General features: G+C 33.9%; 2 protein-coding genes across 2 annotated transcripts; one reads left to right on the top strand and one right to left on the bottom strand.

Moving 5' to 3' along the window:
* The first annotated feature begins 585 nt into the window (after positions 1–585).
* On the top strand, positions 586–6,309 carry LOC122611117 (SNF1-related protein kinase catalytic subunit alpha KIN10-like). The gene is made up of 11 exons (XM_043784086.1): positions 586–675; positions 1,577–1,767; positions 1,888–2,072; positions 2,890–3,072; positions 3,187–3,318; positions 3,699–3,884; positions 4,022–4,111; positions 4,192–4,275; positions 4,939–5,052; positions 5,668–5,895; positions 5,995–6,309. The coding sequence occupies exons 2-11, from the start codon at positions 1,581–1,583 to the stop codon at positions 6,112–6,114; spliced, it is 1,509 nt and encodes a 502-aa protein (XP_043640021.1). The 5' UTR covers positions 586–675; positions 1,577–1,580; the 3' UTR covers positions 6,115–6,309.
* Positions 6,310–7,747: 1,438 nt separating this feature from the next.
* LOC122578691 (LON peptidase N-terminal domain and RING finger protein 1-like) lies at positions 7,748–14,863 on the bottom strand. Its single transcript, XM_043750710.1, has 18 exons — positions 14,676–14,863; positions 14,172–14,270; positions 13,748–13,830; positions 13,298–13,382; positions 13,109–13,195; positions 12,942–13,003; positions 12,607–12,788; positions 12,459–12,519; positions 11,745–11,922; positions 11,495–11,533; positions 10,982–11,043; positions 10,848–10,884; positions 10,532–10,581; positions 10,366–10,435; positions 9,960–10,035; positions 9,488–9,567; positions 8,891–8,959; positions 7,748–8,003 (listed from the first exon to the last, which is right to left on the bottom strand). Exons 1-18 carry the CDS (start codon positions 14,739–14,741, stop codon positions 7,968–7,970), a joined length of 1,422 nt encoding a protein of 473 aa, XP_043606645.1. The 5' UTR covers positions 14,742–14,863; the 3' UTR covers positions 7,748–7,967.
* Positions 14,864–16,149: the final 1,286 nt, after the last annotated feature.

Below are 16,149 nucleotides of genomic sequence, written 5' to 3' on the forward strand. Positions count from 1 at the left end.
AATCTCTTGATTTTACAAGTTTCGTCATCTTGTTGTTAGAAGATTTTCAGACAAATATATATATATATATATATATTACTATTTGTTTGTTCGACTAACCCTTACCTTTAAAGTAATTTCTTTTCTTTTTTTTGAAAGGCAAATGTACAACGCTACTGAATTATACCAAATAATTTTAAATTACACCATTGTCAAGGATTGAATCTTCGTCTTTACCTCAAGAGACAAGAGTCTCTACCAAGTGAGCTAATCCCACATTGACAACTTAGAATTATGATTCGGTTGTTCATAAGTAATGAAATAAAGAAAAAAAAGAAAAGAAAATTAGACATTTTGTAATGCAGAATCGCGTTATCAGTTGTACCTTTTTAGAATCGCGTTATCAGTTATCTCGTTTTTGTTTTCTCTTTTTAAAATAATGTTACACAACTACACAAGGCTACTTCAAACTTAAAAGACTTGACTTGTCCTAATCAAGTTCAAAGTAAGGTCACAAAATGCTATTTCACTAAACTTGAAGGGCTTAATTGCAAAATCTTGATCTTGGTGAGTAATGCATATCCGTTTAGTTTATGCTGACTCAGAGTTGAAAGTATACATAACATATCTGGAAAATCAAACATTGTTTTCAATCTCTTTTAAAGTTTTCAGCTTTATATGATCCTTTGGTAATTGGTAAGAATTTGATCTTAAAGTTTTAATCTTTTTATTTCAAAAGATGTTTTTGAGCTTAGATATTGATGGGTTTTGCTTCATATCTAATATGGGTCTCGATTGATTCATTTTCTTGGATTATTTTGTTTATGGATTTTTGATTTGAAGTTGTAATGTAATCCGGGTTAAAAAGATACGAATGATGAAGTTTGTTTCTTGTTGATTGGTTTTAGTAGGTCTGTATTATAAAAAATTCAGGAGTGATATATATCTATATCTATATGTATGTATCAATGTATGTATGTATGTATAAAGATGAATGTGTTAATATTTAATTGGATTTTGAACTTGTTTTGAATGGTTAAACTGTTAAAGTATAGGTCAACTTTGGCAAACAAATGTGAAGTGTTTAGAAGAATCTCATGATCTTGTTTTGGTTTTGATTGTCAAGTTGTAATCATCTTTTTGTTTTGATCGTTTGTGATTGGTTTTCGATAAAATAGTATAAGAAGAAAATATGTTTGGAAGGAAAGGAAATGAAGCAACATTTCCTTTTCTAGAAATACTGAAAATCGTGGCATTTTGCCTTTTAGGAAACTTTAGTTTAGTATTAATGATTTCCTGTTGTAGCAATTACAACTTAGTAATGATATTGGTTTGTTAGTGCAGTAAATGGAAAAGTACTTTATGTAATTTTTTGTTTCTTTTTAAGGAACTGTGTTATTAGTTAAATTGCTAATCACTATAGTATATTTTGCTATGGTTTAAAAACCCACGAATAAGACACTTCACTTGGTTTTCAGTTCTATTTAAGGAGGTCATGTTTACCTACAAGGCAAAATAAAAATCTTCAAATAGTATGTGTTAATTTGGTAGTAAAATCTATTACTATGAACTATACATTGACATACTTTAATGGCAGAAATATGGACAGAACAAATAGAGGAATGGGTAGCGTTGATACATTATTACGTAACTACAAACTCGGGAAGACTCTTGGCCATGGTTCTTTTGGAAAGGTCAAAATTGCTGAGCATATCTCTACAGGCTACAAAGTGGCTGTCAAGATTCTTAACCGTCGAAAACTTAAAAACCCTGAAATGGAGGAGAAAGGTATCATCATATATGTCGCTTAATCTTATATTAGAATATTATTTTTTGGGCATTTTCTGTAGATTTTAATTTTGTAATACATAATCTGAAATAGTTCGTCTTTTTGTGATACATCTGCAGTGAGACGAGAGATTAAAATTTGTAGGCTATTTGTGCATCCTCATATTATAAGACTGTATGAGGTGATCGAGACACCCCTAGACATATATGTCGTTATGGAGTATGTGAAATCTGGAGAGTTATTTGATTATATTGTAGAGAAAGGGAGACTACATGAAAATGAAGCTCGGAAAATTTTTCAGCAGGTATGTACCTGATCTTCTGACAGTGATAAAACATTAAGTTATCTGAAGAATGGGAGATATTAGTTAAAGGTTTAGCTCTATATTAGCGACAGGTTAGAAGTTATAAGCAATCTATAGACGTCTATTAGAAAGTTTCATGTTTTTTCAAATTATGGAAGCATATAAAATGGTTAATTTGATTATGTTTGAATACTACTGGGCCAAATGTAAGGAAATACTGGCTAAAAAGAAACCTAGTGAAATAGAGCAAAAGCCGCTAAAAGTGTATTTTAATCTATGAATTCTCCTAAGTCACATATTAAAAAAGTTAACAGCCATAATTATAAGAACCTAGCTTATTTAGTCATATTTAAAGTAATAATGATGTATAAAAGATAAACGTGTACCACAAATTACCCATTTTTGGTTCATTACTTAACCTTCTAATTTTGCCACATGTATAAAGTACAGATAAGAGAACAAAAGGTTTTCTCATCTTTATGTTTTGAAGGTATATATTAAATTGTTAAAGTTCAAACGAGATTGGTTTTATGAGACTAAAACCGAAAAGTAGACTTTTTGGGATGAAGGGATTATGAGAGGTAAAAGTTTGATCTTGTTAGAGTCAACAATATGACTGTAATTTTAGCTAGTTTCCAACATTTATTGTCATTTCTAAGATTTTCATTATAACTTGTGATTTTCAACAGTTGAAGAAATCTTGGCTGCATTAATATGAAGAAAACAATATTGACATCTATTATATTTCTTAATCCAGCTCAATATCTGACACTATGTATTAATATGATCGATTGTTACTTTCTTTTCTATAAAGTAGATTATCTCTGGAGTAGAATATTGCCACCGGAACATGGTAGTCCACCGAGACCTTAAGCCGGAAAACATTCTGTTGGATTCTAGAGGCAATGTGAAGGTTGCCGACTTTGGGTTGAGTAATATAATGAGAGATGGACATTTCCTTAAAACAAGTTGTGGAAGCCCAAATTATGCAGCCCCTGAGGTAATCCATACAATTTTATTTCTTTCAATTAGTTTTTCTTCTATTTGAAGGTTTATATACAACAGAATCCACAATCGTAGAGTTGGATCCTAAATAATGATACTTGATATGCAGGTTGTTTCTGGTAAACTTTACGCAGGCCCTGAGGTAGATGTGTGGAGTTGTGGTGTCATCCTGTATGCTCTTCTTTGTGGCACTCTTCCTTTTGATGATGAGAACATTCCCAATCTTTTCAAGAAAATTAAGGTATATTCTTGCATTTTATGTATTTTCTCATCAAAATTGTAATATTTGATAGTAGATGTTTTAAATATCTAATGGGTGTGTTTGGATCAGTATTTTGAACTGATTACCTTAAACATAAATACATATCAATGGATATTATGGTCAAAAAAGATGGCTCAATAGCTAAATCCATTTTACTATTGGATTGCTGGTAATGTTGACCCATAAATAATCAGATAATCGAAGGCAGAATCTGTTTTTCTAAATCCTGAAAAGTAATAGTCATGATTTGAAATCGCTATAATAAGATAGTATGAAACGCAAATCCAAACATGGTGCTATTCTTATGGAATATCCCAAAATTGAATAGTTCAATATTTAATTTGTTGTTTCATTATCAGTCAGGAATCTATACTCTTCCTAGTCATTTATCACCCGGGGCCCGGGATTTAATCCCAAGAATGCTTGTGGTTGATCCGATGAAGAGAATAACAATTGCTGACCTCCGTCAGCACCCTTGGTTCAAAAGTCAGCTTCCGCGCTACTTAGCTGTTCCAGCCCCAGATGCAACAGAGCATCTAAAAAAGGTATGTCAAGACTAGAGGTGGAATAATGAGTGGATTGGGAAAAATGGGCTTGGATCACAATGAGTGGATTCTGCTACATGTGTAGACAGTAGACATGGGTTTGCTTTAACTAACTTATTTCGTGCTGTACTTGCTAGCTTGACGAGGACATCATTAAGAAAGTTCTCAACATGGGGTTTGAAAGAAACCATCTGACTCAATCACTTCACAGCAGAATACAAGATGATGTATCTCATTTCTCTTGCTACAATTTTGCATAAAGTAGAAACCTGTTGCTAGTTTAATACTTTAAATATGTTCATCTCAGGCTACAGTTGCATATTATTTGCTGTTCGATAACCAATCTCGTGTGGCTGGTGGATATCTTGGAGCTGAACTTTCGGAGAGTGTGGTATGTTATTTAATCAATTTACTAACTGCTATGGTCACAACTACGAATAAAGGAATGCTCTGGACTCGAATGCGGACAAAGGAAATATGTAAATTTAAAATAAATTTTTACCAAGGTACAGAAAGTTCTAATTTTTCCTGGACAGATGGAGAGTCTTATTTCCTATTATTCTTTTTCAGAACACTAATTGTTTTGCATTTGGCTAGCATGTTGATTGTTCAGAAATTAAAAGCCAAGTGTAATACTAGCTTAAGAATTGGAAACCGTTGTTCATTAAAACTTGGGTTATGTGTGACAAAATGGGTGGGTTAGGTGATCTTGTGACCAGTCACAACATATTCAGATGATGATAGGTCACTTTTTATACAAGTTGGGTTGGGTTGACCAGAATCCCTCTTAGTCTAAAGATTTTATAAATAGTCATCACCTTTGCTACTTGTTTCATTTTGAGCTTATGTTTTTGTATTACCTATTTGAACAGTTACCGATCAAGCATAGCCTGAGCTGACCCATTCATAAGTAAATGGGTCAAAAATTCCCCTTGACCACTTTTATACGTTAGTTCAATTTTTTCATGGTGGACATGATTATCTTTCTCCCCAAACTAGTGTGCTTAAGATTTCATAATTTGGTGTTCAACTGGTTTTAAATATTTTGGTGCAGGAGGGTATGCATGTAGACAATGTTCCGGACCAGGAGACAACGAACAGATTTAGTCGTGATACCTCATTGAGGCCCAACTTGCCTGGTGAAAGAAAATGGAACATCGGAATGCAGGTATGTTAAACTATATTTAAGTTAAGAACTGAATTATTCTAATGATCGGACTCGATTACATGTTACACAATCATCCACTTTCAGAATCTTAGAAAAGAGTTGCACTTTGCTTTTGTGTGCCAAACTAATTGAGTTGGCATACCTAATTTGGTATTTCTTTGTCTCAAACTTAACACCAAATCCATTCCAATTGTCAGATGTAGTAGATGTCTAGATATAAATTCCTGCTTCAAAGTTAAGAGGTTAGGTCGTTTGATCTTGGAAGCTGAACTGCATCTCCTTGAGAGCAGAGGTGTCTATTGAATTCATGTTGTAAATTTTGTGAGTATGTGATCTCACTTTTGAGGTCAAACTTGTGATTATCTATATCCAATTTGATATGAGTTCTTTTACCATGGTAAACTCCACATGATCTCCTAGACAACTAGTTTGACTTTTGACAAAAGGTGTAGATTGGAGGGAATAGTTCGATCCCTGGTACCACATTGGTTACCACTTGGAGTATATTATTTATGTTTTCCTTAAAGATTACAATTAAAAGATTAGTAATTTTCATTGTATATGTATTCATTGATTAGTATAATGAGTAAGACTTTCTCATCTCTGTTTGTGAAGATTCCAGCGAATCCTCGTGAGATAATGACGCGAGTTCTTGAAGTTCTTAGAGACCTAAATGTCAACTGGAAAAAGATCGGGCTTTATAACATCAAGTGTCGATGGGTTTATAGCATCCCTCAATCTGAACCAATCACATCCCACCAGTTGTATGAGAACCACTACATGAATTCTGCTATTGTACCCAACAATATTCTGTCACAAAGTGTTGTGAAGTTTGAAATTCAGGTAAAAAATCTTCATATTCTTAATAGCTTTGTTTTTTCTTTTACTACTCATTTATTTTTTGTGAACTAAATGAAGATTTATTTGATCTTCGTCTAACAGCTTTACAAGACTCCAGAGGACAGCTATTTAGTCGATGTCCAAAAGATCAACGGGCCACAGTTGATATTCCTGGATTTCTGTGCTGCTCTGATACTTCAGCTAGAGACCGGCATCTTCTAAAGTATATAATGTTACCTGTAAATACTCTTTTTCTTTTCTTCAGGATCTGCTTATGTTATAAATAATCAAGAAATTCTCCCTTTCGCATATGTTTTTGATTTGTGTAGGCCCTTCATGTTCTAAACTTTTGTATGATGTTCTAACAAACTCTCTTTTCGGTCCTAAAAAGAACTTTGTATCTTTTAGCGTTTAAAACTGTTTTTCCTATTAGGGTTTGTATCATTCTACAACTAGGTAAAAGGGATTTCAATGGATGTAGGGTTTTTTTTAATAGAACGGAAAGTGTTAGATGTTAATGATTCGAACCCCAGCAGTGACTTCCAAGGTGGGGAGTATGCTGGAAGTTGGAAACCGTGCACTCTTATAGAACAGGAGTGATAACACGTATGCTCATTCGCTCAAGAGGTAAAAGAAGAAAGAAGATAACATAAGGCTCGCAAGTATAGATGATTGAAGTTGAAAGGCATGACAAGTAGGAAGAAGGAAAGGAGGACGAGGTTAATAAGGATGGAACGGGCAATGCTACTTGCAATCGGGGAAAGAAGGTTAAGAAGATATGTAGAATGATAGAATGGGATTGCAGTGAATGTAGTAGCAGATAATGGAGGTATGTGAGTAATGAAAGTTATCAAAGTAACGAAGACGACCGAAGCTAGATATATGATGAAGTCTGGTCTGAGTTTTGAAGTTGATTCAATTTCTTGTTTTGTTCTTTATCAGTTTACAATTTTAGGCTTGCTTATGTTTTATAATTAGTTTATTAACTTGTTTGTTTAAGTTTGTCCACATTAATTTGGATTTAGTAGAGATCTTAAAGTTATCTCATATCTACTTACTACTTTCTTATGATAATTGGCTTTGCTTTTTCAATTCAAATTAGACATAAAAGTCTAGTTAATGTCAAATTAAATGAAATTACTTGAAATAATAATTCATTAACGTCAAACTAAGGGGAAAAAAGGTTACAGTGTAAGCCATACCAGATATGGCACGACTTGCGCACGAAATGTATTAATTCATGTATACTATATTTTAAAGCATTTTATCTAAATTTTAACATTTAACTTAAATTTTTAATATTGATTTTAAACTTCCCAAAATGTCCCTTTCACCTATTCTATATTTACCTAAAATAATTATAATACCCTTTTTCTTTTTTCAAATCTCTAACCAATTATTTTTTTTCTCTTTTCCATAAATCATTTTATCCTTCTAATTCATTCAAAATCTTTTATCTCAAAAACTGTACATCGATAAATTATAAAAATTATATAGATGTTATTAAAATTTCATGCTCTTTCATTAGAATGCTCATTCGATATACTTTCGACGAATTTTTAAATCCGAGGGCAGAGCCCGTAAGGCTAAGAGCGGAGCCCATCAGGTAAATCACCCCAACACCGCCACCGCCGCTGTCGCCATTACATCACCACCTCGTCATCAATCACCTCCATCACCGCTGCACGCGCGGGTACCGTTCTCGTACACATAAAAATACAATATTATTCAAAACTGTATACATTGTTTCATAATTACAATCCAAATTTAGTATACAAAACCATAGATGGCTATATCATATTACATTTCAAATGGACAAAGTAGGATCATACAAGCCATCAAAGAAGAATGGATATTAATTGACAAAAGTTACTGTATAAGGGAATTCCAGTCTTTTTATTTATACAATGATATTTTCAAAGAATTGTGTTCTATTTTTTCCATTCTCTTGGCCATCGGTATATTGTCCATCTCATGGACTTATATCACGGTATCATACAATGTTATATGACCAACAAAAGAATAAATTTAAGTAAATTATATATCTACTTTCATTGCAATCCACAAGCTTGTTCCTATACTTTCATATAATGATATGCCCTCCTTAACCTCTGCAAGAAACTACATTTGGTTAGCTAATAGATGAAGAACAAAACCATAATCAGATGGATATACTCTGGAAAATGTTGAGTAACCCTTTGAATTATTTGAAGATCAAACTTAAATTGTTCGTTCACTACAATTGCTAATGCTGAAATAAAGAGCATATATTGTTGCCACTCGTCATTTTGGTTTAGTGTGAGAGAAAATATATCAACAGAGGTGGAAAATCGAAAAAGGGTGGGCTAAGCGACAGGCGTAATGACTAATGAGTAAACGGGCGGGGTTGGGTTGACCAGTCAAGACTTTTTTTTTTGAAAGGTGTATTTCGACTCAGACGTGATTGGAGGCAATTTTAACCAACAATCGTTGGACCTCACGAGATGTTGAGCATACGCTGCAGTCTCTCAACCCCCCTCCTTGTGGAAAATTCCTAGATGGGAAACCCAAGGATTATGTCAGCCGAGGCTCGAACCCACAACCTTGGGAGAAAACCCACGGGGGTCCCACATAGTGGGAAGTGTAAACACCCCTGGCCACTGGGGTTTAAGCCAGTGGTTGACCAGTCAAGACTTAATTATTGATACTTTACACTTTCATATAATCATAGTAAATAAATAAAATATGATTACAAAATCTATAATATAACAGTGTATTTAGTTTCAAATAAACAGTGAGGAAGAATGTAAGTATCTGGATTTAGTTTAGGTGACTTTCGGCCCATCTCACATGTTTCAAATATGGGTAACTGCTTTTTTATTCCTGATTTCTAGCCTCTAACTCAAGCAGACTTGTTTTGATATAATTTGAAAGTCACGCCTCTAATCATTAATTATGGAATTATGATGATTACCGACGCTGCAAGTTATATATAAGGTTAAAAGTTTAAGTTGAGTACCGCTGTTGTATCTCTAAGGCGAAGAAGATCCAACCTTTCTTGTGCTCTTCGATTTGATAAAGTAGCAAGCTGCATTCAGGAAAGTGTTTAAGCAATACAATCTGGTTTCAAAATCCTCATAAAAAGTTGGATGCCAGTGGCAAATTAAACTGGTCATGCAGGGTTTCGGGGCTTGCAATGGTACGAAACTAGGCCGCAATGGTAACAAATTTTTTGAGAATATGGGTTACCAAGACCCGGACCACTTACTTTGGTCCCAAGTTGTACCCTGGACCGGCTCAAACTTTAGACTGGTGATGTAAACCTGACTTTTCACCAAAATGACATCGTTTAATCAAAGTAAAAAAAAATAAAGGGCCTTGGACCACACTTAACCGGTATGAAATCAGACACGTACCAAGGCAGGTATTCAAAATACACTTAGGAGATTTCCAACCGGTTCGGCCCATAGGGATGGTAGCATTTTAGTTAAACTTTCAGATTTCCCATTTTTGATCCGTTTAGGAAAACGACCCAAATTGACCCATTCATAAGTAGATTGACCCATTCATAAGTAGATGGATCAAAATTGCCCCCTCTACACATAACTATGCATACCCAGAAACTGAAGCTTTCAAGATCCCTTGTTGAAGGCATCAGACCTTCTGCTTTATGCAGTTCCGTAAGCCTCATTTGATCTGCATGAAAACTCCTCGTCAGATTCAGAAAGTCGTTTCTTCCTAAAATCAAAGATAACCTATTGCTCCTGGTTTAACTTTCCAGTATGATAAAACTTATAAGCATGCTTGTTTCCAAGATGTATGACTCTAATGGCCAGGATATCGTAAATCATAACATGAGCACAATGGAAGACGTAAAGGATAACAATATCAAAGGGAGGGAGCCAAAGTTTACATCAGGCAGAATGATGTATAAAATAGGATTCATATTTTGGGGTTGACAAAGCAAAGTCAAAACTGGTAATTCTATGCGCAGGTCAAAATATGTCAGGATTAGAGATAAGACACCAAATCAACCCATTTGCTAGTAGATAAGTCAAAACGGCCACATCTAACATACATAATCTTACCTCCTCGTGCTGCTTCTTGAGCCGCCTTTATCCATGATCGAGCAAATTCTGCCACTGTTTCCGTCATAGTTTGCAGCTGCAAGCATCAAGAATCACTATAATTGGAACGGATGTCTTTTAAAGCAAGACAAGAAATTTGGAATATACAAGAACCCAGTTTTTCTATCATAGTTCACTTAATTACCCAACTAGACATCCTTGCAACCGGTTTTTTCTATCATAGTTCACTTAATTACCCAATTAGACATCCTTGCAACCAATTTACTTTCAATGTTGTGTATATCTTAAATCTAGATCTGGTGGCCTTGGATTGCCATGTCCAGAGATATTACTGATATTGCTGTCTTCAATATAATTTGTGAACAAGCAGGCTAAAGTATAAGTCAAGGTCAAAAGTATAATTTACCTCAGATCTTTCTTTTGTTCCTTCTGCTGGAGACGAATCCTGCACCCATTCAATCTCAGCAACACGGTACCTTCATAAATGCAAAAAACTTAGAAAGCAATTTTTAACTAGACAATTTGTGACAGACTATCAGTAAGAATAATGCTAATGTCAATGCCATTCTAACCCATCTTGATCCCAGTTCCGAAGGATGCGACATCTTCGCCGACTTTCAACCTGCATGAATTTGATGTTTTAGGGGATAAGATTCAAAAACAGAGGGGAAAAACATACATGACATCTTTTAATAATTAATACAGCTTTCAGATATTGCATATACAAGTGGTGACAAGATAGGTGACTCAAGTGGGTTGGGTTAGTTTAAACAGATTTAAGGTTAAAACAGATCATTTTTCTAGTACGGTTAAATGGGCTGGATTGACCAGGTAACATTTTTTGTACGAACTTACAACACTTAACAAAAAGTATTTGTGCAATCTCACCTCCAAGAAAAAGCGCCCATCTGGAAGTGGTTCGCAACTGCATGATTCAAAAAGTATTATTAATTACTAGAAATTAGCAAGCGCGGATTATGTGTGTACGATATAACTGGTAACAGAACATCATGAAATTATACTCTGTAATTTCCACTTCACATGCAAAATCAACCACAGATCCAGTCGTAGAGTCGAGAGCAACCTATATCATGCAAAGCAAATGATCAGAGTCAAGTAAAATGACTTGAGCTGTTGAGGTGACTCTACCAATCCACCTTAATCGATGGAAAAGTTAAAGGTGGCAGTATTGACCCATTAATTTACGAATGGGTTGGTTTGGCTTGTTTTTTATCCTAACGGGTCAAACAGAAAAATCATCGAATTAAAAAAATGGATCAAATGGGTTGAGAAGTGCCCAAAGTGTACTTTGAATGCAATAAACCTTCTAAATCAGTTTATATAGATTATTGTTGAAACGGAATATATATGTTAATTTTTGGCACACCAATTGTTTTGATAAACTTTGAAAACTGGACAGCAAAGTGCCTGTCAACTCAACCCCTAGAGAAAGGATCTGCTTTAAACCAAACTTGTTTCTTCCCGCCCGTTTCCACCTATATAAATTAGTTAGAAAAAACAGTCCAGATATCTACCATTCCCATTCTCCGGTTTCCTTCCATGATTCTCCTCACCTGTCATTTAGGCACAAAGGTCAACTATAAGCAAAATTTATTATCAAATCTACATCTTTAAACAGTTAGCCTATCTCTTCTTTTGTATGATATAAAGATGTGTGTAACACAAGACCATCTGATGTTCATCGCCGACCTAAAATAATTCAAACAGCCTATCTCTTGTTAGTAGCAAGTGTATATGGACATAGGATGGACAAAAGGAACTAACCATAAGTCTGTAACGGGCTTCAAAAATATTTAAATGGAACTTCTGGCAAGGTAGGACTACATCCAAGACAAAAAGAGGCAACAAATCAGGACCCATATTGGTCAAACTTTCGTTCTCCAATTTCCTTTCTGCATATTCCTCTGGAAAATTCCTCTCTATTATATTTTTCAGTGTCACACTGGGAAAAAAACAGGGAAAAAACAGTTGAGTACTACAAAGATCTAAGTGAACATCAAGTGTCACCAAGTAATTGTAGTTGAATGCCTACCAAAGCATGACATCTATGAATTCAGTATTTCAGTTCATGAAGAATTACCATCATCAAGTGCTATTTCGACCCATCTACCTATGAATGGGTTGATTTAAGTTATGTTTTATCTCTACAGGGTCCAACAGGTCAATTAAAAAATAGCCAAAAGGAATCAAGTCAAATATGTTGAAAGTAAATTTTGATGCATAAAATTTTGGACAAGTGTTCTGGGTCAATCCAACGTCACCCCTACCACAAACTTACTTTATGACTAGTTACCGGCCCACCGGTTTTACCATATCTAGTACCACAGCATTGGAAACTAAATAAAAGATCAAAAGTATTTTCAATGTATTTATGGTAAACTTATACATGATTTAAGATCTATGGTTACTAAATCATCAAACACATAAGATATTAGAAAATAGCATACTTATCTCCTAATAAAAATGAAATTAACTCACCTGATTGCACAGGTTCTAGGACTGATAAACAAAACAGTCCGACACAACGGGCATCGGTTTCCTAGCAGATATTCAATGGTCCAAAAAGAACATTAGTGAGCAAAACTATGGAAAGAAAACTTCAAAAAATAACAGAAAGTCAACTCACCCCGATCCATTGACTGGAAGAGGCATGAACGACAAAAAGTATGCCCACAAGGAGTTGTGATTGGTTCATAGAGTAATTTCAAGCAAACAGTGCAATCAAAGTCATCAGTACGCGGTGTTTGACTATGGTTCCATTTCCCAAACATATGGGTTGTAAACCTCTCTAAATTCGTTAGAGCATTGCTACACAATATCGGAAGCATAAGAGCATATTATTATGAAAGTTTACTGCACAATAATGCAAAGAAGTGAATGCATTCACTTTAATAGAAATTATTCAGACTAAAGAATATATGAAAGTCCTCGGTAGGCCAAAAAAATAATTTAATAATTCACCTTGAAGCATCAACTTGAAGACCTGCAAGAATTACATCGCGGGCTACCTCAAACTTTTCTAACTGACAAATAAAGTCAAGATGCGCAAAAATGAACATAAGCTATCAAAGAAATACTCAACTAATGAAAAAATGCAAACCACCAATAAATAAGTTGACAGTACTCACCAAAATGAGTGCGTTTGCCTTAAGGATATATGCCATTATGGAGTGATTTTTCAAGTTCATCAATTGCTCAGCATCCTTCAATGCAAGCTGAATAAGCAAAATTAAAGAATCAATATATAAACTGGTGATTTCAATTTACGATAAACACACTCATGATGTAACTAAGCTTAAAAAAGAACGATGATATACGCTAGCATGGGTTGTAGGATCAAGCCCGCTCAAAGGTCTACGCTCAGACAGAGAAGCTGGTCTCTGTTTCAGGAATTGTACAATCCTGGTTCACATTATTCAAATAAATCTTTAGAGCAAGCAAAACATAGCGTACCATATATAAGATTCCATAAAGACCACATTGTCTTCGCGCATATGATTGACAAAATCACTAAATTCACATTCATATATCTCAAATATGTATCAAAAAACGGATGCACATATTTAAAAATGCATATAAGTGGGAAAATCATGGATGAATAAGTTCATATACAAAATGTAGGGATAGTGCATATGTGATATTTTTTTACTTCAATCATTTTTTGAAGTGTGCGTCCAGCTTTCTTCAAATATATAGGACGTATAGTGAATCTAGTGCGTTGACATCTGTACGTGTGAATATAAATACACACATGTAGAATACGTCACCTGAGGTAAGCAGCGCATCGGTTGCTAAGTATGACCGGATCATCTGGTTTGATACTATGAGCTCTCGTATAATAATTAACTGCCTGATCGATAAACATTATTCAGCAACTATGAATAATCGAAAGTTTCCTAAGAATCTAGTGAGTAATTATGTTGTTCATAAAGTGAAAACACTAACTATTATGTTCATATTTTTTTTAGAACAGCGAAGGGCCGGACCATGGGTATTCGGACTGAATACCGTGGGCCTACCCGATCCCCTCCCCCTGCCCGCCCCACCCGGTAAATTCAACGTTCCGCCAAGAAAACCTGGCCGACCACAACGCTCGAGATGGGATTCGAACTTGTGACCCTCGCTCCAACTTCCGAGTGTCCTACCACCACGCTAGCAAGTGAAAATAAAAAAACTAGACTAATTATATACCTCCTCGAAACGATCATCTCTAAACGCTTTGTTGCCCTTTTTCATTAAATCACAAAGATGATTAGACCGTCCCGTGTCTAACGAATCGTCTTGATCTCCCTGAAACATTTCCAACAACACATCTCTACTTAAAAACCTCAAAAGTTCATGTAACAATTTACTTTGAACATATCCCTCTTATCTCACATTTTTCCGGCATACGAGCTTAATTATGAAGTTCAGCTTATGTGCTGACATAAGCAAAAATAAGCTAAGCTTATTGGGGGTTTTTTTAAACTTTAATAAAAAAAAATCCGTTAAAATTAGCTCTCTCTTTTTTTTTTTTATCAGCTTATCAACTTAAGACTATATATAATAATAATAATAACAATCGAATATAAGCCCAAGACACAAATTATGTATAAAAATTATAAAACAATTGATAAATTAATCACAAGAATAAGCAATTCAAAATGATGATATAAAAAAGAATGTATATAAAAGAAAAGAAAAAGAAGAACTGACCAGAACAAAATCTTGGACATCTTGAATTCCTTCAAGGGATGGTGATGGTTCATTTTCAGTAGACATCACTTTTAATCAAATCAATCAATCAATCAATAATGTATATAATATTTATGGATTAAAATAAAACTGGAAAAAAAAAAAAAGAATGAAGAGAGAAAGAGGTGGTGGTTGAGTTAGTTGAAGAAGAATGAAGAGTGAACAAGAAAGGCAGCGTGCGTGTTGTTTTATTGTATATCCATTCATTTCAGATACGGACCATATTCATTTACGTGTGTTTATTATTCTGTTGTATATCACTCACTGTATGTATTTAATTTGGAGTATACGTATATATATCTACATCTGTTTACATGACCACTTGGCCAGAATAATGCTAATGTATGGGAAATAATTTTTGAGAAAATGATCCGTACTGCAGACTTTACTTAAGGTTAGGTACTGCCACATTAAAAAAAGTTACATATTAAACCTTTGAATTTAATAAACATACATAACCTCCTGAATTTTACATAAACTCCCCCTGAATTTTACATAATCTCCCCTGCTTTACCTAAGATAGGTACTGCATGCTTTACCTAACCTTTCCTCATAATTTTTAGCAAAGGTTTTTATATATTTTACTACTTTTTGAAACTTTCTATAAAATTTAGTTGCGTAAATACGTTTTGTATAATGTTGATCGGTATCTCATGTTCTTTTAGTAACGATAACGGAAAAGAAAAAAAAAAGTGATGTTACTTTGACTAATCTATTGTTTTATAATTAAAATCTATTGTTTTATATTTTTTTTTTTAAAAAAAAAATTGACACTACTTTGATAAAACTATTATTTTATAACTAAAATCCAACTACTGGGATTTATGCTTCTTACTAACTACTACTTTGATTTCTAGTTATAGAAATTTGATAAAGATGTAGGTGAAAGTGAAAACTTGAATTACGTATGATTCAATCCAATAGAATGATAGATTAGGTACAAATAGGAAAGGAGTCAAAATTGAGGGAGATGACAATGACGTGAGTTATGTTATTATAGAAATAAATAAACCTAACACGATTGTGTCTTTTAGTTCATGATTTCATGTACACATAAAAAATTAAAAATAAAAAAAGGAAAAACTTATAGAAAAACAGAAGAAAAATACAGTTTGAAATAAACTTTGTTTGATTGGAACGTATTATCGTTTTACGAAAGTTTTAAATCGACTTTCTTGTTTGTTGTAACATGTAAGTGAAATTGTAAATTACCTTTGTCAATAGAGTATACAGGTTAATAAATAGGATTTTTAGAGATAACCGGGATAAATCTTTAAATCACAAACAAACATGTAAATCAAAACAAAGACTATATATGTGTATTATCGTATGTATATTTAAGATAAGATCATAAGAACACTATATAGAGTGTAAAAGGTTTTACCTTTTGATCTTGAAATATTGTGAATTTTGTCAAAATGTTTATGCAGAATTG

Source organism: Erigeron canadensis, chromosome 8 (genome assembly GCF_010389155.1).
Source record: "Erigeron canadensis isolate Cc75 chromosome 8, C_canadensis_v1, whole genome shotgun sequence".
NCBI classification, from domain to species: Eukaryota; Viridiplantae; Streptophyta; class Magnoliopsida; order Asterales; family Asteraceae; genus Erigeron; species Erigeron canadensis.

What these genes read in the sequence shown, in the direction of transcription:
- LOC122611117 (XM_043784086.1), top strand. Translation starts at nt 1,581, where the DNA reads ATGGACAGAACAAATAGAGGAATGGGTAGCGTTGATACATTATTACGT. An exon ending in CAACAGAGCATCTAAAAAAG is followed by an intron (nt 3,885 to 4,021) that starts GTATGTCAAGAC and finishes TGTACTTGCTAG; the next exon opens with CTTGACGAGGACATCATTAA. An exon ending in CTGAACTTTCGGAGAGTGTG is followed by an intron (nt 4,276 to 4,938) that starts GTATGTTATTTA and finishes ATTTTGGTGCAG; the next exon opens with GAGGGTATGCATGTAGACAA.
- LOC122578691 (XM_043750710.1), bottom strand. Translation starts at nt 14,741, where the DNA reads ATGTCTACTGAAAATGAACCATCACCATCCCTTGAAGGAATTCAAGAT. An exon ending in ATGTCCAAGATTTTGTTCTG is followed by an intron (nt 14,271 to 14,675) that starts GTCAGTTCTTCT and finishes GAAATGTTTCAG; the next exon opens with GGAGATCAAGACGATTCGTT. An exon ending in GAGATGATCGTTTCGAGGAG is followed by an intron (nt 13,831 to 14,171) that starts GTATATAATTAG and finishes TTTATCGATCAG; the next exon opens with GCAGTTAATTATTATACGAG.